Genomic DNA, 22,772 nt, shown 5'->3' with positions numbered 1-22,772 from the left:
CACCTGGCAGCCTGACTTGCCTCTATCTTGGCACTGAAGGAGCCCTAGGGTTAAATCATTTTACACAACTCAGTGACAAACCAAGTGACTGTGTTTAATGTTGTTTAAACCTTCAAGGCCCTTTTTTTCGTGCTCTTTTGCTTTGAATTCCCTCTAAAGTTCCCAAATGCTCTGAGAATGGAGGGATCCAGGGCTAGCAACCCCATGGAAATAAGTGCCCACAGGGCAAAGGGAGGATGTGAATATATAATATTTAACCAGGGGAAACATTACTCCCTGTCCCTCACCCAGCTCTGGCAATCATTACCACCCATGGACCAAACCACCTGTGACCTGCACAAACTCAGACCTGCAGAAGGGGCTGAAATGCAGCCATCCCACACAGCAGCTCTGGAGCTGCTTTTGAACCCCCCTACCCAGATAATGTGGGGCTTCAGCCCATCAGGACAGGACTACATCCTGAAATCCTCCTTGCCTTCATTGCCCTAGGCCATCTCAAGGCAGCAGCTCACCCCAGTGTAGAACCTCTGGCTCAAGGCCCTGTCTCACCTTGTAGGGTAATAATTAATCTGGAATTTTTTTTTCCACACCTCTTCTTTTAAATGCTCAGTGTAGTGAAAGTGAAACAGTGCTGAGTCCTTTCCAGAGATCAAGTGAAGGTGCTGGAGCTCTTGGGCAGGAGCAGACAGACCTTTTTTCCCACTTTTAACAGCCTTTTTCAGAGGGTAAAGGAGGATGGAGAGCAGCACCACTCCCAGAGGGAGCCCCCTCTGTGTGAGGGATGGTGCCCCAGTCAGCTGAGCTGGCCCGGAGCTCTGTCCTGCAGCACTGCTCACCTGCCACTGCATCTGCCCTGGATTTCCTGCAGCACGGAGCTGCTCCCAGGTTCTGTGGATCACACCTGTGCTATCCCAGCTGGCTGCTGAGGGGATCACTGCTGTCAGTACTAGGGTATGTATTCCTTTCTCACAGGCTCACACCTTTTATTCCTTTTCCCCGGCTCTCTCCACCGTGTCAGTCACCCCTTTGAGCATTGCTGCTGCTCCTCTCTGTCTGCAGAACCCCCCTGCAGAGTCTGAGATCTCAGCCTCCTTTCACTGCAATCCCTGGGCATGGGGTGCCCTCCTCTCCCTCCCACCCTCTGTATGGGCTGTGATGGGTGAGCTCCTGGGCAAGGCAGTGAATGGTTAAACACTCCCTCCTGTGAGAGTGTGTGAGGCAGGGTCTGGGCTCCACTGGGTGAGCAGCTCAGCAAACCCATGGGAAGATGTCATCCCTGCACTTCACAGCCTGTGAAATACCCATGCACAAGGGAGCAAAACTCTGACTGAGGAAGGATGAGATCTATTTCTAGAGTCCCAACATGTCTATTGTCTGCAATTATTTTTCAGTCTCTGGCTTCTGTGGGCTGGACAGACCCAAGACAGGCAGTTCCTGTGTCACCTCAAGCAATAGGTGTTTCTAATAATTTGAACTGTTCACTCACTCAGCTGCCTTAAGCCTGCTCTGGAGAAATGTGGCATTTTCCATTATCAGGGCACTGCAATGTACAATGGCTCTGTGAATGGACTGTATCAGCTGGTCTGGGAGTCCTTTGCAAGCAAGGGAAGGCAAAACTTCTCTGTCCCCCTCTTCCCACATACCTGGGCAGCCCTCAGGGTGGGCAGAGGGGAGGCTGTCTGCAGCAGGGCAGGAACTGAGCAAGTGCAGAGGCTGTGACTGCAGCCCAGCAGCACTGACAGGAAATCTGGAATCTCCTGCAGCATCCCTGTGGCCTGTGCAGATTTTGTTTGACCCTGGAGATCTCCATCCTTGGCACACTGGGATGCAGTGCTCTGAGGCAGGATGAGTGATGTGAACCCTTCCTGCCTTGTACTGCCTCCTGTGCTGTAACCATGACAATTCAGAGTGCAGAGACAGCTGTGGCTTTGGTGGAAGGGGCTAGAGCAGAGCTCAGCCACCTGCTGGGAACCACTCACCCCTGGGCCACCTCCAGCAGCAGGGTTTGAGCAGGGCAGAAGTAGCAACAAAATCCAAAGATGCCATATTCACATAAGAAAGTGGCAACAACCCAGTGAGATTCAGGAAGATTATTATTCCTGCATGGCTGGAAATCCACCTAGAAGAATGGAAAGTAAAACCATATCTGGTTACTCACTGAAATGGTATATTTACACAAATTTCGACATGTCTGATATCTCATGATTCCTTGGTGCTGGAGAAATAGTTGACACTTGCCTGTTTTATGGAGTTAAGTGAAGCTTTCCAGAGCACTAGGTGAGGCCAGCATCTGCTGTCTGTGGGTAGAGAAATTGTTTCAGCAGCCAAGGGCTACAGCATCTTGCTCTGTCCTTGTATTTAGGCAGAGGAAAGGAATGGGCCAGATTTTCAGTCCAGATTTTCAGTGACTTTAGAGACACACTAATACCCTGTTAAGGACATCTCTAATTCTGCTGTTTTGTGCATTTCAGTGATTGCCATCAACCTGTTTGGTAAAGCTCCTGTTGAAGGACCAGATAAATAGAAATATGGAGTTAGACACAAGGAGTGTGACCTCAGAACCAGCCTCTCCATTCAAGAGTCCAGGGGAGGAAAAGATGGAGGTCACTTCTGAACTGAGCAGCTCAGACTGGCAGAGCAGGGACAGTGGGTTCTTTGAAAGAGGCATTAAAACAATGTTAAGCATCCGGAAATCAAGACGGAGTCTGAAGAAAGAGAAAGGGAAGGAAGATAGTGGCACTTGGAATGCAAAAAGGCTTCTGCAAACACTCAGGAGCTATGAGGAGAACAAACCCACAATCTGTAATAGCATGGAGAAGGTTGGTGAAATATGTGAGCCCATTGAAGCAAAACCTCTTTCAGGTAAGACACAAAACCAGCAGTGCCATTTTCCTGGCAGGATAAATGTGACATTAATTTACAGTGTGCAAGGCTCGGGCCCAACAGAGGTGCTAAAGAGCTGGGCACCCCTTGCATGTTGGTGTGTCACCCAGCCCAGCCTGGGCCAGGCTCTGTCACTGAACATGCTGCTCTGTGGCCTCCCCTGCATTAGTTCAGCCGTATCAGCAGCCATCCTCTCAACCTGTCAGTGTGATATTGCCCATCACACAGATCAGTCCCGAGGGTGCTGAGCACAGCTTGGGAACTGCTGGTCTGACAAAACCTACAAGTGTAGTGGGCTTTGCCTGCATTGCTGTTCTGGACAATTTCTGCTCTTCAGCTCTCAGACTGATGGTCCTCCAGCTGTGCTCTGTAGGGTGCTGCAAGGCCTAGAGGGGAAGAAAGATGGTTTAGCTCTGATTTGGCTTAGAAGCTCCACTTTGGTTCCTCATCTTAGAGATTGCCTTGCACATAGACTTCCACAGATATTTTGCTTTCTTGCATTGACTTTCCACCTGTCCTCACAACACCAGTGTTGCAAGTATTTGATTTTGGTCTTCCTCAGGCTGGTTACTCTCATGTGTTTTGTCAGAATTTTATAGATAGGTGTCAGACAAATTACAACAATTCCCTTTAGCACAGCTCTCACCTTTCCCCAGGTGTGAGCAGACTGCAATGACTTTGATAATGGCTTGAGCACTGCTGTCCCTCCACCTTCTCAAGGCAGAGGTGCTACAATGCATTCACATGGAGATAGACTGAGGTGAAACATGAATTGGCCTTTCCTCAGCCTAAATTTCTAGAAAGAAATTCTTGGTGTACTGCATAGAGTGCCACAGGAATCAGATGGGCTGACACTGCCTCACTGCTGTAATGTGCTCTACTGTGCTGGGAAGAGATTTACTGTTTTACATTGATACATTGTCAGCTTGGTAAGCTGGATCTGAGCCCATCTCATAAACCTGGCTAGTCTGATCTCCGAGGGTCAGAGATAAGGAGTGGCAGAAAATGTTATCACAAGCTTCCTGATCTCCTGAAATAAACGAGCTGAGAAAATTGCACAAATAAAGCCCATTCTCTGCCCAATAGCTTGTGTTTGGCCTGGACTAGAGCAGCTCTGTCAGAAACACAGCCCATCCTGAGATAATATGGCAAGTGATGGAGATTCCACCACGTGCACCATTAAGCTGCATAATAGTTAATTGCCTTTCAATTGTCTTCCTTCAACCACCAGCTGGCTGATCTTGTATTGCTGAATTAAAGATCCATTTAGCACCCAACATCACCTCCCTGAATAATTATCCTAGATGGTGATTAAATGGTGTTTTCTCACTTTGATAAACAGAACAGAATGTATTTCTCTAGTCTCTCACTGCAAGCATTTGTGTAAACACAGGTTTTATATTAATTTATCTAGAAGAGACTAAGTTAATTGGTAGAATTTCCCTCCTTTGTGAGTGCAGAAGCAACTGTAGCACCATGTAGGCACTCAAAGATCTATGTGTTCTGTGATGCATCAGTAGTTTGGTTATTTGGCATATTTCTGTCCTCATAAAAATACTCTTATGCTACAAAGATTACTTGGTACATATGGCATAAAACCTGTGTGCAGACAAGCCTAGGGGCAGAAATGATGTGCTATGAGCCAGTCCTTCTTTGAGCGCTCTCCAATTTTTCCATGTCATTTTGTCTGTGTATGTCCCAGAAGCAGTGGCCACACGTACCTAAGGGACACTCTTTCCCTTCTCTTTAGTATTTTTCTTATGCCCAGTGTCAGAGTGGGATCTCCTGTTCAAAGCATCTGTTAGGGAGGTGGAGAGGGTGAGAGCTTTCTGGGGTCTCTCATAAGCTAACAGTGCTCTTGGATCTCCTCAACACATGGCAAATACTTCTTATCTTACTGGCAAATAGGCAGTGGTTCTTGCATGAGCAAGACTTCACAAAACACAGGTGGGAAACTCAGTAGACCTCAGCCACTTTGGGGAGAGCAGTATTGAATGACTTCTCCCCAGCCAACACCAGCCAGTTGTGGCAGCAGGTGCCAAAAGGAGGTGGAGAAACCCATGTGAGACCTGAGTACCAGGAGCACCACAGAGCCACAGGTTTATATGCCCCTGCAATGCCCACAACTCCCCAAACCACTGAGGAACAGCAGTGCTCAGCATTTAGGAAAAGAACATCACTGGTGTGAGGCAGTGCTTGGCACCTGACTGTGGGCTTACAGACAGGAGGCTCTCTCAGGCCCTGGTGTCTCTGAGGACATGCTTGTGGGTAGGCTGGGACACACATAACCATGTGTGGAGAGAGAGACCTGACCCAAGAGTTCAGGACACCCAAAGGGGTCTGGCCTGCTGTGCTCCCTCCCACTGTCCCTGCCAGAACTCTGGGCACTCTCCCTGCCCTCTTGGGCAGCACACTGAAATGCTCAGAGTTGCCTGAGCTGGCCTACACCACCATGGCCAACACAGCAGCAGAGCTGTGCTGAGCACAGTGGGATGCAGGAAAACAAGGACACCCATGCTAAAGGAAATCCTGCTGGTAAGGCATATCCTGAACCATTCCTGCTGCCAGTTCCACCTCATCTCCACACCAGCGGAGGGACAGAGCCAGAAAGGCAGAGTTCTGTGCAGCCTGAACCTCCAGTGTACCTCTGTACAGCCTCACCAGCCATTGCTTGAGGCCTTCCTGCAGAGCTATCAGCAGGTTTTTTGATATTTCCTGTCTCTGTAACCAGCTGTTTAGGGATGTGGCTCAATTTGCAGTGATTGCTTTCCCACTGTTTTCCTCTCCTGTGTCCAAGAGGAGCTGAGGAGATCAGGGAGGCCCGGGGGCAGTCTCAGAGGCACTGCTGGGACCTGACTACTCTGAACAGCCCCCTGGAAGTCTCCCTGTCAGGCATCTTGTTACCAACCTGTCAGTAACCTAATGCCTGCTTTGTCCCAACCCCTTCCCCCTGTTTCTGCAGTAATGGAAATCAATGAACTCATTCAGAAAAGACAACTTTTGCAAGCATTTGCAAGTATTAAGCTAATGGAAGATGAAACCATCTCTGAATGGGATTCTGAGAAATACAGAGATAACCCCCAGGAGCTTGTACGGAAATCCAAGGATGTGGATTTGCTTTATAACTCCATCACAAATGCAATCAAATCCATAGTGGAAGAAACACTGGAGGACCCCAATTTACAGCATACCATGCTGACCTCCATGGTGACTTTAATTGCCCTTGAAGAAGCAGCTCATTCCAGCACAGACAGTGCTGCTCGTCCTGGCTCAGATTTGCTGGGCAGGCCCAGAAAGTGGAGGGAGCAATGGAGGGAAGCTGTCAATGAGAGTGCAAGAAAAAGAGTCCTGAAGGCACCCATGGCATCAAGGGAAGAAGAAACTTCTTGGCTTCATCTCCACTTACATTTTCTCCAGGAGCACCTGAAGGAAGATTTACTGAAAATCAAGTCATCAGTAAAAAAATGCTATCCAGAGGAGTACCAGGTGTGTGACACATATGTGGGAGCTTTTCACAATGCCATTGCCTCACATTTGCAAGAACTCTCCCAGGGACCATTGGACTTCCATGAGCTCTACACCTTGCTTAACTGGGTGGCCAACACCTACCACAGGTGAGCTGCTGTGTTTGCCACAATGCTTCTGCCTCCTCTGGGGAGCCATGGGGCTGTGGGGTACTACAAAAGCACCAGGCTATTCTCAGTTTTCCAAGCAAGCAAGAGGGATGCAGTGACTACAGTGGAGCCAGATAGCAAATCTGTTAATAGGTGGGGACAAAGGTCTGTGGATAAAGCACTTGCTGCTTTTTACAGATCTACATCACCCCATTTTCCCCTCCCTGTCCCACTTGCTGTTCCCATGTGCCAGGAAGCTCCTCCCAGCATTTGATAAACCTGCTCTGATAAACGTGCTCCTTTCTGCATATATTTTGCAAGATCCAACAGCTGTTCAGTGACTTTTCCAGGCACAGGCAGGGGCCTGTGGGGGATGTCTTCTTCCTGTTTAATTAAAATTGTGATACATTTGGAAACGGGCCACATTACCCCATGCAAGGGGTCAGAGTCCTCTAAAAGGAGTCAAGACATCATTGAGGTAATTAGACGCATGAAAAGAAAGGCTCTGTCTCAGATGTGTCTGTTGGTTGAATGGGAGGGGTTTAAGACATAGCTCCTTGCAGTTTAGGGGTCTGGAAAATAAGCATGGGAAAACAGCTCTGTCAAAGCAAAATTGTGTCTGTCCTGGTAGCTGGGCCTGAAACAGATGTTCAAGGAAGGGAGATACACAAACCCATTGGCAGCCCTCAAATAAAACAAAGAAGGAGTGAAGGCAGGAGTATCAGCACTCAGCCAAACAATGGGTCAAACTGGTCAGGAAGGAGGCAATGACAGAGCAGGGCAAGCAGCAGCACACTGTTGCCCAGAACACCCCTAGCCTGGGGTAGCTTTTGGGTAAGAAACATTTCCATTGCAGGTGGTCTTGGTTTTGAACAGCCCTCAAGAGGTTTCTTCTGTGAGCTTAACCCAGTTGCTCTTAAAAGCCTACCTAGAGTGTGGTGGCCATAATGATGTGTGCAACCCCCTCAGCATCACAAATCCCTGCAGATCTCATCTGAAGGGAAATTCCTGCATTGCCTCACACTGGCATGGCAGGAGAGAAAGAGAAAAATTAGCTTCAGCAGCCAGGTTCTGTACCAAAGAAAAGTGCCCCTGCCATACTTCTCTGAGAAAGGGCTTATTAAGAGTTTGCAGTTGTTTTGAGCACTGCTTGCAATCACCTGGCTGTTCTGGCTGCAATCACCTGGCTATTTCAATTTGACTTTCCCATTCAAAAAAAACTTCATTGTCTCTTGGAATAAATAATCAAAAAGGAAGAGATTGACTGACCTAAACTCATTTTGATGTTACAATTCAAACAAATGGGGAAAAAAAAAAAAAAAAGAGGTGGAATAGGCCCCTTGAGTACACATTTGTCCTTTCAGTTGTGGTGGGGAGTCCATATTTAAATCTGTGTTCTCCTTTAAAAGGAGCAGCTGGGTTGTGCAATGCTCCACATGTGGAGATGTTCCTTTCTGGGAAATCTGAACCATGACCATGGAACCATTGACTCCAGGACACTACCAGCAGGCTGAACTTATTTTATGCTGAGCAGTCACTCTGCAGCAGCCTGACCTTGTACATTACAGTCCTCACCTGTATCTGAGCCCAGCTGTGGGCACAGTGCTGGTGTGGCAATGGGAACCCTTTTTGGTGGCTGAGCAAATGTGCAGGCTGTGTGAAGGACACTGCAGGCACGTTCCTCAATTAACAAGATGACAGCTCAAAATTTAGGCCCCACCTTCATCAAGGGCATGAATATTTTCTTCCTTCTCATTTCCACCTTCACTGCCCTGCAAGATGCGGTGCCTTCACAGTCTGCGGCAGGTTGCAGGAGCAGCACATTCAATTGTACAGGCTAATAACATTTTTCCTGCCCCAGAGAGAGGAACACAGGCACTCCCTCCCTTCCCCTGCTCCTGTGCTAATCAGCTGGCCTGATTACATGTCAGTCCAGAGGAAAGTGAGCAGCAAAGTCTGGTGTCAGCTTTGGAGCCCTCTTTGGAGTCAGACTCTGTAGCTGCACGTCCACCCACCACTTCCATCTGCAGGGGAGCATGGCTCGTGTCCCAGGCATGGCAGTGCCCTCCAGGTCCTGCTCTGCCACCTCCCCTGGATCAGGACAGTGCACAGGGACAAACACAGGCTGCCATGAGCCGTGATGTGACACTGCAGGGGAGGCAGGAGATGGGCTAACTCCAGAGCAATGCACTACTACAGGAATTACCCTGAAAGGCATTTTGCAAGCTCCTAGTCAAATGAGTCAGCTTCACGTTGTTTATTTTAAAAAGTAAATTCTCATAGCACTTTTCATGTCCAAACAACTCAGAAGTCTCATGATTTCTGAAGTGGGCTGGAACCTTAGATCATTTTGGGTTTGAATAATTAGGATTTTGAATAGAAAGGAAAGATTTTCTTGTTAAACCTTGAAAACAAGCGGCACAATTTAAGCTTTAAGTATATTTCTCATGGCTTAGTAATTATGTAGCTCATGCTGCATGAATATTCTATCAGTTTATTCACACTCTGAGGCATTACAATTTTTCATTTGATTCTTTCCAGTGAATTCTTTCTGGGTCATCCTGAGCTCAAACCAGAGGTTAAGACAGAAAACCTGTCCTTGCTGTTAACACCAGCTGATTGGGATAAACTGAAAAACAACTACATTGCTTCTGCAAAGGTGAGAGGTTTGACCCCATGTGCCCCCCAGGGAAGGTACAGGAACCCCAGCCTCCCATACAGAGGTCTTGGATGACTATATTGTGGTTTCCAGCCCCACCAGGTGCTGAGTCCTACTGGCCCCACACAGAGTGGCCTGTACTCTAAAGCAAAAAACTCCTGAGTGCCACCTTGGAGACCCAAGGAGAGCCAACAGGACTGGACCAGACCCACTCAGTATGGCAGAAACTTACTGAAAGGTCATTGCTGGGCTTCAGCAGATTGTACTTTGCATTGCAAAGTCAGGGGCTAAGGCATTCTAGCAGCTTGTCCTTGTGTGGGATCTCCTCCAGCCCAGCGGAGGTGTGCTACTGGCAGACTTTGGGCATTCCCACCAGAGAACACACTCATGGTTTGTGTCCTCTGATGAAGCCCCTTCCCCATTGTCTTTCTGCAGTCCTTGCCTGGCACCCTGTGTGAGACTTTCCTGGCTCTTTGCTGGGCTCAGACATTTTGTTGCAAATAATTTCTGAATCAAGGCACAGTTCAAGGTGAGCTCAAGGTACCCAGCTGAATGAAATCAGTATTACTCCACCATGCTGGTGAAAGATCACTTTTGTTTCACCAGCAACAAGATTGATTTATCAGCCAGGACTGAGCAGTGCTGCTGCTTACCTGAGTGGCTGTACCCTGGAAAGGATTGGTTTGACCTTTAATCCTGACCTGGTGCATTCCATGTGCTGGAGGACTTTGCAATCAAACAAACAGCTGATCTACTGTTTCCCTGCCAGGAAAATGACTCTCCTTTGATTTGGGAGTACCTTGCACACACAGAGCACAGTTCCTGGTTTCTCCTGAGGTCTGGAGCAAGGCCTGTGACTCTGCTCACCTTATCATGCTGTGCATGCTGATGGAGCAAAATGCAGCGAGGTGCTGCACTTGTGTTTGCTTCGTTATCCTGAGCTGCGTGTTTCCTTCCTATGTTTAACATTTAGGAGAAAATCAAAAGTTGTTTTGGAAACATCCTGAGACTGGAGGTCACAGAGAAGTGGGAGAAGGAAGTTCGTTTAGAAGAGGAGGAAAACCTCTACCACGCCTCAGTCTCTTTTGATATTCAAACGGTATTTAATTAGCTGGGGGATGGGGGGGAGGTGTCTCTGTGGCTCCAGGGAAACTGGATCGTTTCCTTCTGGGGTGGAGGTACCGCCTCCTGCCATAATTTATGTAAGTCACACACTGGCAGAATACATTAGAGCAGAAAATGCCGTTTATTACAACTTTTAGCTCTCCCGCTTGCCTTCTAGCTGCAAATTAAACCTGCTGTCAATTGTGTCAGCAACATAATAGGCAACTGATTTTAAAATCCCTAAACCTCTTTGATTAGGAAGAAGAAAGAGAATTGGAAAAAAGGTGGAAAGAAAAGGTTTCTTTGAAAAAACCTTTGGCTTAAAGAGCAACTTTGTCCCAGGGCTGTGGAAGCTGGGGAAAGGCTGTAGGCAGTGACAGCCACTCCAATTTAAACAGTACAAAAAACAAAAGCCCCTACTAGCTTAAGGACTACAGGGTAATAAAGGCAGGAGGGGTTTGGATTAATTCTCATCACTCAATTGGTTGAGTCATTTCAATTAAATAATACTAACAGAAAAAGAGAGGGACAAAGAAAGAAAATCAAAGAGTTTTGCCCACTGATGTGACTCTTTTTCCATAGAGGAATATGACACATTATGTGATCACAGGGAAGGCAGGTCTGGAATCATTTAGCAGATGGATAGGAGGCCATGGGAAGTACCAGAGTAGGACTGCAACACACCTCAGTCCAGAAGTGCAGCTGAGGTTGTGGGAATGGGAATCTGGGAGGAGTTCCAGTGCAAACAAGAGTTCAGGGTGATGCCTGACCCTCTGTGCTGCCCTGGTATCACTCCTGAGAAGGGGGCTTGTGTGGGCCCTCAGGGATGGGGCTTATAGTCACCTTTATCATGGGGCCATACACGGGGACAGCTCAGCTCCCCTTGGGCTTGGGGTTGGGGGAATTCCAGCAATTTCCCCCAAAAGAGAAGGATGACACAAGGACACCCCAGAGCTCCAGCCAACATTGCCTCTAATCACACTCAGACAGCAGAAGGGCATGAGGCCATTAGGGGTAAATGACGACATCACAAATCATTCGGTGCTTCTTGGCCCATTCTGCATTATAATTTTTAAAACTGCCAGAGGTTAATGAAAACCTCCTGGCAACAAGTTGGCTGTTTGCCCCTTTGCTAGGCGAGCCACTCTTACCAACCAAAGCTGCCTGAGATCCTTGTGAAGGATGTTTCACCAGTGCTTGTCCCACTCACTGGAGTTTCTTCATTCCCTTTTCTAGATCATTGGGGAGCACGTGAAGTCATCTGGAGCTATCAGTGGAGGCCTGGAAACAAAAATGCTTGAGTTGTGCATGGCAGAGCTGCTTGAATTCATACCAAGGTCATCACTGCTCTGAGCAGTACTTTCTTTCTAAATGAGCCCCACACTGGTAAAAAAACAGGGAGGAGGTCCAGGCACTGGACCAGACACTGGCACTGAGCAGGTACAAGGCTGCTCCTGGGAGAATTGGAGATCACAGTGAACCCAGTAAAAAGCAAGCTGCAAAACAGCTTGGAGGGAGTCATAAACAAACCCAGATGGGACTCTGTGAGTCCAAAAATCTACTGTCAAAGGTCTGGGAAGTAGCTGCTACCTAGAAAGGGATGAGATCACTGCAGTCCCATCACCCAGGACTTTTGTGACATTGGACACTGATCACTTGCAGCTTCAGTCATGAGCAAGCAGTGTTTATGGACCCCTCAGAACAAAAGCCTGTTTGCTCAAAAGGGTATCCTGGGATGAGTCCTGCTGAGTGGTTTTCTCTGGCTATGGACATAAAAAAGGGCTGATGAGACCCTGTCTGTATACCCTGGCAAAACACACAGCTGAGCTGCCTCCTGAGTCCCTTAAAATCTACCCAGTGTCCAAAGGAAATTGCTGAAATAATGTTTTTTTCTTTTTTTTTTCTTTGTTCTTATTTTCCCTTTTCTTTGTTTTCTTTTTTATTTTTTTCTTAATTTTTTTTCCTTTTCAATAATTTTTCTTTTAAACCAGAAACTGCATAAAATGCAAGCTGGAGCAGCCAGGGCTCTCAAATTAAGGGAACACTGAAAGTTAAGCTTTTGCTTAAAAAAACCTGCATGAGGTTTTTGAGATGCAAGAGGCTGGGGCCTGCTCATACCATGACAAAGAATGGGACCACCAGGCAAAGGCTGCCTGAGCACGCAGCCTCCTGCCTTCAGCATGGATCTGGCTGTGAAACAGCTGTTAACCCCATGAAAGTGGGGCTACAAAAAAACAACTACCTAAAAACCACACTGAGGTTTTGGGGGGAGGAAAGGTGTAGATGCACTGCCCTATTCCTATACATCTTCTGTTATAAAATCAGCCCTGTGTTCTCAAAAGGCACATAATATATTGCCCCAAAAGCCAGCAAAATGAAAGCTCAGACTTATAAGCCTGTGTAGCACACCTGCAATTAAACCCTCAGCATGAGGAAAAGTCAGAGATTTGGCCTCCCAACATCCCTGGCATCTCTCCAGAAGTGCTGCATACCTGCTCAAGCGAGCACATCCTAAACCCACAATTATCTGCCATCTATTCCCTCCACTGCACACACTTGTTATGACAGCTGGAAAAACCTTGTCTGCACACAGAGGGGACAGGTTGGGCCAGCCACAGGTGTCTCCTGACACCACCATGTACACAGAACATGAGGCATCCTCAGTGCCCCACCGTTAGTGATACCTGGCTGTATTTTCCTACAGGTTTGAGCAGGAGTTCATGGCGTGGAGCACTGCCCAGGACAGCCCCAGCTTTGTGCCCCACCTTGTTGCCTACATCAACAGCTTCCATGACCTGGTGTAAGTTTGCTCTCCCTGAGCCACTGGGGTTTCTGGGGTCTGGGGGGTGGCAGGATCTGGAAAAGAAAGACCAAGCTCTCCTTGAGTGCCCTGGTGGCTGCTCAGCCTCCAGCCCTTCTAATCTCTAGGGAGGATTTCCTCCAAGGAATGCAAATAAAAGCAACAAGGGTGAAGAGACAGAAATATGGATGGATGCAGTGCTTGCAAGAGAGTTTTAAACTCATTTTCAGAGCATCTTTTTCATCCTCAGGGGAGTTTTTTTTTCCTTTTTTTTTTCTGTTTTGGAGGTTAGCAGAAAAAACTCAGAAACATGGCCTCAAGGCTGCCTTTGGCACTGGGCTGGAGGAGATTCCATGAAAGCACTCAACCCAAAAATAAATGCCTGCCATTGCTGCTGGCATCTGGAACTTCCAGGGCTTTGCATGAATTAGTTACTTCAAGCCACATGTTGGAAAGTGCCTCTGAAGAACAGGTATCCTCAGGCTGACTGTCAAAGATCCAGCAGTCGCCCATAAGTAGGATGGTGCAGTGAGTGCATGTCCCAGGGTCTGGTCCATCAGCCCCGTGCTGAGGTCCAGGGGCTCATCAGCATCTGGGGACATCTTTGCCATGCAGATGTGCTGCTTTTGTCTGTCAACCCGGCCAAACAGCACAGGATTAGTGCGTCGGCTCTGGCCACCCGGAAGATTGGGTGTGATTTCCAGCCCCTGCTGCTGCACCGCTCCGGCAGGGATGCTCATGCCAAGAACTACTCGGGGGACGGAGGGGATTTCGGGCTGTGTCTCGCAGGAGCCGACGGCTCCATCCGCAGCGAGCACTACCGCCAGCACGTCTCTAGGTGGCACGGTGTCTCCAGCAATGCTCACCTCGCCGAGGAAATGGCTTTCCCTGCCTCCTGCTGTCCCTGCGGGACATTGCTGCCCCTTCCCTGCGGGGCAATGGACAGGGGCTGAAGGGAGACGCCAGCCCCAGGCAGGGAGCTAGAATTGTTTGGGTGATGGGTTTATTCCTGAGTCAATTAAACCTTCATCAGCTTGGGGTGATGACTTGTGGGGCAGAGGTAGGTGTCCCAACAGCACGATTTTTTGGGATGCTGGACCCAGACTTCAGGTGTTCAACTGGAGTTACAGTCCTGATCTCCAGCCTGGGATGACAGGGATGGTGTTGGTGCCTTGCAGTCCTGCCAGAGCAGCCTCAGACATAAATCTGGGCAGTGACAGGAACCTGCTGTTCTCTGTGGTTACAGCAGTGGATGTGGCGCATCCAGGGATGCTCAGGCATCACAGGTGATGCCTTTTTTTTGTGGTGGTGCTGCCTCAGTTCCCCTCCTCACCAACACTGAGCATGTTACAGTGGGACAGGGATGGAAAGTGAGAAGAAAGCCAGGAGGTCCAGGAGGTCACAATGCCCGTAAAGCACACACACACACAACGAACTTCATTAATCTCTCAGAATTTTCTTTCTCATAAGGTGAAACATTGCAGAAGTATGCACTGTCCTTAGGAAATTCCACAGGTTTCCATCCCCGTAGTTACCATCCCAGCTGATGCTGCTGGACATTGTGTGGAGTGAATCAGACAGGCTCTGGGGGACACAGGGTCAGCAGCTTTCCCTTCTCTGGCTTTATTATTTACTTTCCCCCCACAGCCCTCAGTTTTCTCCCAGGTACCTGGAAATCATTTTGCAGAGATGTTGCTCAAGTGAAAAAGCAACTGGCCTACGCAACTGCTCTGCATGGCTGCACTGTCACTGCACCTGATGAGGAAATCTGAGGGGGTTTTTCACCACAGTTACTCATCTGTGATTAATTTTCAGTGCACAGGATTGTGCAAAAAGAGCCATTACTTTGACTCAGTAAGTGTTTCCAAGAGGAAGTAGTAGAAACTCAAGTTTATTTTAAAATAATATCCATCATGCCAATCCAGATAACATGCTTAGGGCCATGTAATAGTTTACATTTTAACCTTAACTCATTGGTGATCTCTGTCTCTCTGTAGGTCAGGGTTGGAAACCGCGTTTAAAGTCAATACTGAGGAGCTGCAGAAGATTTTGGCAACTCTGACAAGGAACTTCACAAATATTTTTTTAACAAAATTAAGAACAAAAACTCAGGTAAGAGGATCTTGGCCACATTATTTCCTTATTATAAGGGTTATGTGCAGCAGCTGAGGGTCATTGCCCTTCCCTTGTCTTACCAGCTAAACCTCATTTTGCAGCACATGACATTATGGTCCCTCCAAAATGTATTTCACACCTGTTGAAATCCCCCTTAAAAAGCAACACTTCCAGCATTCTGGGAATTTTTTTCTAGGAGAAATGATACATTTTTTCAAGCTGTTAATAGCAATCAAAAGAAAAGGATATTTAGCAGCTTTCAGTCTCAGGCAAAGCAGTGGGGAAAATTTTATCTGAAGTGAAGCACAGGAGACTGAACACCACCAATGGGACACTTTTCCTTCTATCAAATCATTTGGATTTTTCAGGACTTTGACTTACTGATTCATAGATCTACCATCACAGTCTGTCAGATAGGACAGAATTCATTCTGGTAGGGGTGATTTTTCCAGGCTGCTCCCATGGTGACAAAAGACTGATTGCTCCAGAATGAGAATGCTAAAGGTCTTGTATCAACTGATAAAACTCTGATAGAATTTGACTTGTGTTAAGAGGTGTAAAATGCAATGTGCTGCAATGAAATTTGTGCTTCTCAGGTGCTGTAGATGAACCTTTCTGCTCTCAGCCACTTGGGGTCTGCTAGCTCCAGCTGGTGTTATAGAAGAGATGGGGGAAATCAAGCCTTTGGTCCCACCCCCTTTCACTTATTCTAATTCACTTTCTAAATCTCCAAACATAAGTTCCAGAAACTAGGACAGTCATGGAATTTCTCCAACCTAAGCCAAGCCCTCCTGGCCAAGGGGACTTTCCAGTGACTGCAGATCTTGTTTTGGAGCCTAAGCAGCAGATGAGGAAAGGCCCTAGCCAAGGCATTGAGCAAGAGAGCTGAAATGTCGTGAGAACTGAGAGAGGCCGAATCAAAGCATTTCTAAACAGCTCTCAGGCAGGCTGGGAGCACAGCAAGGGGGGAGATAATTGGGAAGGAGACTGCCAGGAGTCTAAAGATAGAGATTGTGAGAGCTAGGAAGAGAAAAGGGGACATGCCAGAGGAAGGATATTTTGCATTTGACCTTTAGGGAGGGGTCTTCCAGGTGCCAGAAGTCTTTAGCAGATATTGCTGTTTCTATATGAGGGTACATTACCTCTAGGGACCCAACAAAGGAAAATAACCTGTTAAGGACACTTGGTCAGAGCACCTTGTACCCAGGACAGATGGGAAACTGTGCCATCAGTCCCATGTCATCCCTAACTTTGAGGTATAATGCTGGAGATGCTTCCAGCTGCCATTTCCCCCACACCACATCTGAGCAAAGAGCAGAAGGAAAATCCCAGCAAGACTTCATGCAGGTCTGCAGGAGTACAGAGAGCCTCCTGGAAGGACTGTGAACACAAAGAGCTTGATTTCCATATGGAAAATGTTGTAGAGGTGATGCATTACTGAGCTGATTTCCAAGAGATTCACTACCAAGTGAATTTTTGTTTCCATGTAACACTGGCACACATGGTTGCCCACCACAGCCTGTTCTAGTCATGCCTGAGTTGCTTGTGATTAACATTCTCATCTCTTTCTTCCCCAATATATTAGAAAAACACATTTACTTGCCTAAAGAAATAGAGTTGGTGGACCAGAAGGTGGCACAGAGCAAGAAAATTAGGTATCCTAAATAAGCCTTTAATGCCAAAACCTCTCCTGCTCAGGGCGTGATGCTTCTCCTCTCTGCACTGGGATGCCTCCCAGGAAGGGGAGACATGGGTGTGAATTGCCTGGGTGGAGAGAGAAACCCAGCCTGCTCCTCGTGTGCCTCCATGCAGAGGGGGTGCCCTGTGCTTTCAGTTCAAGCCTAGACCAGGTGTATAGCTGGGTGCCTTCAGCCAGGGCATCATCAGCTTCTCTGAACACACCTGTGCCAGCAGTGAGTTGGTCTTTTTTCAGCCACTCCTTAAGAAAATCCTGACCAAGAGCTGGATTTTGGCGACGGAAAGGCCGGACTCTCTGGCGTTGGCAGTCTCACAGTTCTCCGAGCACCTGCAGCACATGAGGGAGCCCCTGGGGCAGGTAGGCAGCCAGTCCCTCACCTGGCACAGGAATGCTGAGGGGCCACACCATCATCTTCAGGCTGTGGTGAGACCTGCAGACTCCTCTGCAACAGTGCTTGCTCTTTATAACTCTGGAGGCTGCAGGTATGAGTGAGTGTGTGCTGATGGTGTGCTGCCTTCCTGTACCTTCTCTATGCCCTCAGGTGCTGCCAAAGACCTGGGGCTTTCCCTGCCCTCTCTCACTGCTTTGGTCTTGAATGGACAAAAAAACCCATGAGGTTTGCTTCTTTTTAACCAGGACCTTCTACATGAAGTTCATAAATACGTGGTGAAGGAATATGTCACACAGATCATCAAACCCAGATGGAAAATGAACAGGGACACACGTCAGCAAGTGAGCAGAAAGATGAGCCAGGAAGCTGCAATCATTCACAATGCACTCATTGATCAGGTATGGGAGTTGTCTCCTGGCATCCCCTGGCTGCCCCACTCCCAGAGGTGCAATTTTCCCACTTGGCTTCACAGAGACCAGACAGCAGGCTCTTGAGGAGGACAAACCACAAGAAACATAGAAGTGCTGAAAAGAGTGAGCAGGATGATTACTTCAGGTTCATGGTGTGGGTTTCCAGCCTGGCAGCCTCTCTGCATTGGCAGCTTGTGCATGTTCAGCCAGCAGCTCTCTGATGGCAGCACCGTTTCAATGTGTTCCCAGGGAGTTCTGCATAGGGTGGTTCATCACACTCATCCTGTGGCAGCTTCTTCCTGGGCCTGTTCCCTCAGACCATGGGATGCACTTTGTCACCAAAGGATTCCTGACGTGGATACAACTCATGGAGTTGAGTCCCATGAGAAGTTCCATCTGGGTACACAGTCCCTGTACAGCAGGGTGTAGGGAAAAAGTGGTGGCAGACTGAGAGTTTTGTGATGGGACAAGTGTTAGAACCCAGCCATGAAGGTGGGGTAACTGAGGTTCCCATTAATAAATCCCTTGGGCCAGATTACAGTGGCACAGCACTGAATGACTGGTGTTAGATATATAGATGTAGATAGATAGATAGATAGATAGATAGATAGATAGATAGATAGTTGTGTGTGTGTGTGGGGGTGTGTGTGTGTATGGCTGGTTTATTTTAAAACAATTTGATTACAATGGAAAGGAGGTATGTAGCCATTTTGGCTATTACTTATAGTAATATAACATTATAAAAGTATAAAAATATCACTTAGGAAAATATATAAGGAAAAGAAAGAAAGAATAAAAGCAGATAGCAGAGAGAAGGTATCACCACCTGTAGATCCAGCAACAAGATTTGATTGTTGCAGTTTAGGGGTCTGTTGGTCACAATCAATGATTGCAGTTGGTTGAGTCGTTAACCTTTAACATTTCCGTCTCTCACAGCAACAGTCTGGGATTTTCAGGGAAGTCAAAGTTGAATTATTTGGATTTTGTGGAAAGTCAGGCATCCAGGGCACTAAATCTTATCTCAGAGATGAGGCACATGAAACTGTCAGGCAGCAGGAGGTGAAGTCTCTGGCATCCACTACCATGCTGGCCCACAGCCACAATGCCCTGCTCGGGGTCTGCCTTGCTTGGGTGCTCGTGGGAATCAGAAGTGCAGGGTCAGGTCTGGGAGAGCCCCAGGGGTGCCCTGCCATTGCCACCCAGCCCCCTGCTGCCTGCCTGAGGCAGCCTGTCCTGCCTGCACCAGTCCTGGTCACTCCAGTGCATCCCATTGCCGTGCTCTCCCCGCAGGGAAAAAGGCATTTAGCAGGTGCTGCTGTCCCTGACGTCCCCATGTGATTCTTTGTCTGCAGGGCTCCAAAGCTGACTGGCTCCTCCCTGCCATCTATCACATTGCCAGTATTATTGGGGAGAAGAAAAAAGACAAGATCAAGGCATATGTCAAGGAGCTGTGCCAGGACTATCCAGATATCAGGTATGTGAAGAGGCAGATGCCAGAACTGTTGGGCTTCATCCCAAACAGCACCAGCTTGTCCTGTGCCTGGGCTGAGCTCTTCAGCTTCTCTTTGCTGGTGGCCACACATTAGAGATCAGGATGCCAGCAACAGAGGGAATCCCAACTTAGTTTTCTCTCTTTATGGCTGCATACTTTTTAATTTTTTCCCCTGTGTGCTGTATCATATAATGCACACAAATTACCTTCAAAGCCTTTTCATTTTAGAATGGAATGGAATGGAATGGAATGGAATGGAATGGAATGGAATGGAATGGAATAGAATAGAATAGAATAGAATAGAATAGAATAGAATAGAATAGAACTATTTCAGTCTATTAGGAAGGGACTTACAGTGATAATCCAGTCCAACTTTCCTGATCACTTCAGGCCTGACCAAAAGTTAATGTATTAAATTATTAAAGGCCTGTTAATGTAAATTATCCAAATGCCTCTTGAGCACTGACAGGCCTGGGACATTGACTACCTCTCTAGGAAACCTGCTCCAGCACCTCGTTTAGAAAATGCTTCATAATGTCAAGTCTAGAGCTCCCCTGACACAGTTTTGAACCATCCCCATTCATTCTATCACTGAATTCCATTTTATTGCTCTAAATGAACCTTATTTCACAGTGAAGCTCCAGTTTGCTTTCTCCTGCATCACCAGTATCAGCACTGTTTGCCAATTTGCAGGGTCCAGATTTGGAGCAAACAGTTTGCCTCCTGTTCCCAGGCCCAGACCTCAAAGTGTGGCAGCCATTGACACAGTTCAGCCACAATTTCTGAAACAGCCTCAACACAACCATTAAATTTTGGAATAAATTACAAATTCTTTCTTTTGTACTTTCCATTTTCTGTTCCAAGGCTGCATCTGGAAAATGTAAAACTCCTGGAAAAGTAAAGAAAGTGACTAGCTCTGTGCATGGCTAAGCAGCTGCAAATCAGAAGTTACCTTCTCTTCTACAGCTCTTCTTTCAACCACTGAGAATGAATATCAGTAGTAGAGACTGCAATAAATTCCATTTCATCAGAGCAATTTCAGAAAGAAAGAAAAAAACCTGAACAAAACCCACCAAAAGTTTCAGCACTGGATGACATTTATGCAATCAAAATAATCCATACGATTTAACTAATTGCTAGAATACTGTATTGGACTCTCAAATATTGAGAAAAAAGATCACATTAAATATATTCACCTCTCCCCAAAACTGAGGCTCAAAATTTTTCATAACTTGGGTGGTTCAGGTATTCTTCAGGCTTATCTGTGTGGGGGAATTCAGGACATGGACATGTAAAGAACAATTGTTCCTGAGCAATTTCCTAGGTGATCATACCAATCTTACAAAAATGATAGGTACAAACAAAAAAACAAACAAAACCAACCAAATAAATAAACCCCAATAAGGGTTTAATCCCAGTGGCCAGACTAAGCTGAAAGAGGCAGTGCCTGTTCTGGGAAGAATGGAAGAGGTAAATGACAGCTAATCATCAACTATGGTTATTTGAAAACAAATTTCCAGTCAGAAAAGTCATTTACAAGGCTGTGATTTGTGCTGCTTTTTCATCATTAGGCTCAGACCCAACCCAGATTTTAAGGTTTGTCCTCTTGGTTTATTTAATTTCTGCTTTTCCATGATTGAGTAACATCATTTTAACAATGAAGTTTGGAAAATGAGGCGGAACCTGCTGGACCTGCATTGCTTCCTGTTCAGGTCCCTGTTAATTTTTCCCCTGAGCTCTCAGAGACATTGCTGAATTTGTATACACTGAGATTACTGGAACAGGGTATGTTTCCAAGCTGGCTTTCCAGCTCTAATCTAATTAGTGTCTACCAGCTTCCTAAATATTAGCACTTCCATTACTCATCTCAAAATAATCATTACACAAAAGGTCCACAGCCACTCTGGAAAACCCGCAAAGGGCATCACGGGTGTGGAGAGAGAGGAGGAAATTCCCTGCAGCACCAGCAGCAGGAGGCTGTCCCACCAGTGTGGTGTGGCAGGAGCTGCTGCTCACTGGTTTGGTACCTCCAGAGGCTGCAGACTCCCCTCCTGGTGGCTCCTCCAGTGTGGTGAGGGGTCGCTCCCTGGCACTTTGCTATAGCCTTGCTCTGTCTCCAGCACAGCTGCTGGTTGCTCACAACAACCACCTTGCTCTGGGCTGGTTTTGCTGGCCGGATCTGAGCCAGGTCTTGTTTGGTTTCTGCAGGAAGGAGCACATCCTGGCCATCCTGGCACTCCGGGTGCTGGGGCGCACCAGGAGAGCGGCGATTTTGCGGCAAGTGTGCCAAGCACAGGAGAGCTCCAACGGAGGGAAGGGCGGCGCACTCTTCGCTGAAATTGATGTTCCAGTAATCTGCAGCTGCTTCTAACACAGGACAAAGTCAGCATCCTGCCTTCTCCTACACTGCCTCTACACAAGATCCAAAATCTGCAAACCCACCTTGCTCCTCTGCAAACCCAGATTTTTGACTGCTGTGGAGAAAGGAGCAGTTTCCTGAACTCGCCACCCCGAGTTCAGAACCCAAAGACAACAAATGCACCAAGACATCAACCTCCTGTAAGAGCTCCTGGGTAGCAGCTCCAGCCCAGGCACAGTGTCCACCTCATGTTCCAGATGGATTCTATTGCTAAGAGGCTGTTTGGTACAAGATTAAATATATTTTCAAAGAACAGGAGAAAACAAAAAGCAGTTCACTCAGAGCTATATTAAGGCCTCAGCCCTATATTAAGGCTTGGACTGTGCTCTGCATAATTATACAGCAGCAGAGCAAGAGCCTCCCTCATAATTAGTGCCCATGAGCAACAAGGGGGCAGAGCTTGGGCAGGGATGTGGTAGGAGCCAAGTTTTATTTCCTCCCCCACAAACCACCTGGCTGAGCTGGCATGACACAAGGTCATGACGCTGTGACCTGAGGCCAGAAACCACAACCTGCTTGGGGAGGAAAACACTGGGTAACCAAACCCCATGGCCAGGACCCGCAGCACATGGAATGCTCTCCCCTCCAGGGCGGCCCCCATGGCCCCTCTGGCCTTTCAGCAGATTCTCCTCCGTCAAGGACTGCCTTGCAAAACTCCTGTTGGACTGAAGATCTGCTCATGCCATCACATCTCCGCGTGTACAGACATGTCTGGATTGGATATGCCATGTGGAGGGAGGCTCCAAGTTCTCCTTGACTTGGAGAAAGTTCCACCATGCCTCCAGTCCATTTTCTTGAGTGTTTAAATGCATTTTAAGAAATCTGTTACAGTCTGACTGCAGTACGAAACCAAATGTGAGGTGGACAGACAGTGCTACAGATGAGATCTTCATCTGATGTAAACCAACATCATCCCATTGATGGGCATGGATCACTACAGGGTTAAATCCACAAAGGATCCAAGCATTACATCTAGCATCTGCAGGGAAGACTGAAAGAAGCATTCAGCAGCCTAAAGCTGTATAAATCTGATTTTATTTAATTCAATTTATCCTTTAGGTTGCCCTCCACAGGATTTAATCTAAGACTTACAGAGATGTGTTTATGACCTACTAAACTGATAAATGTGGCCATGGCATAGCCTTGAACACTAATTTTTCTGGCAGCAGAGCTTACAGCATCAGCA

General features: G+C 47.3%; 1 protein-coding gene across 3 annotated transcripts; it reads left to right on the top strand.

Moving 5' to 3' along the window:
• The first annotated feature begins 369 nt into the window (after positions 1–369).
• Positions 370–22,772, top strand: EXOC3L4 (exocyst complex component 3 like 4). Of its 3 annotated transcripts, none has more exons than XM_074542307.1 (12): positions 370–951; positions 2,472–2,862; positions 5,846–6,497; positions 9,039–9,156; positions 10,130–10,255; positions 11,497–11,597; positions 12,965–13,060; positions 15,058–15,172; positions 17,109–17,231; positions 17,511–17,663; positions 19,028–19,149; positions 20,032–21,301. In XM_074542307.1, the coding sequence occupies exons 2-12, from the start codon at positions 2,529–2,531 to the stop codon at positions 20,066–20,068; spliced, it is 1,977 nt and encodes a 658-aa protein (XP_074398408.1). In that variant the 5' UTR covers positions 370–951; positions 2,472–2,528; the 3' UTR covers positions 20,069–21,301. The 3 variants fall into 3 exon arrangements, with proteins under 3 accessions (XP_074398408.1, XP_005483302.2, XP_074398409.1); XM_005483245.2 differs by lacking the exon at positions 20,032–21,301 and adding an exon at positions 21,376–22,772 and having other exon boundaries at positions 556–951; XM_074542308.1 differs by lacking the exons at positions 2,472–2,862; positions 20,032–21,301 and adding an exon at positions 21,376–22,772 and having other exon boundaries at positions 556–951.

This window comes from Zonotrichia albicollis, chromosome 6 (assembly GCF_047830755.1).
Source record: "Zonotrichia albicollis isolate bZonAlb1 chromosome 6, bZonAlb1.hap1, whole genome shotgun sequence".
In the NCBI taxonomy this organism is placed as follows: domain Eukaryota; kingdom Metazoa; phylum Chordata; class Aves; order Passeriformes; family Passerellidae; genus Zonotrichia; species Zonotrichia albicollis.
The sequence above is the reverse complement of the archived record's forward strand: the minus strand, read 5'-3'. Positions and strand labels throughout refer to the sequence as shown.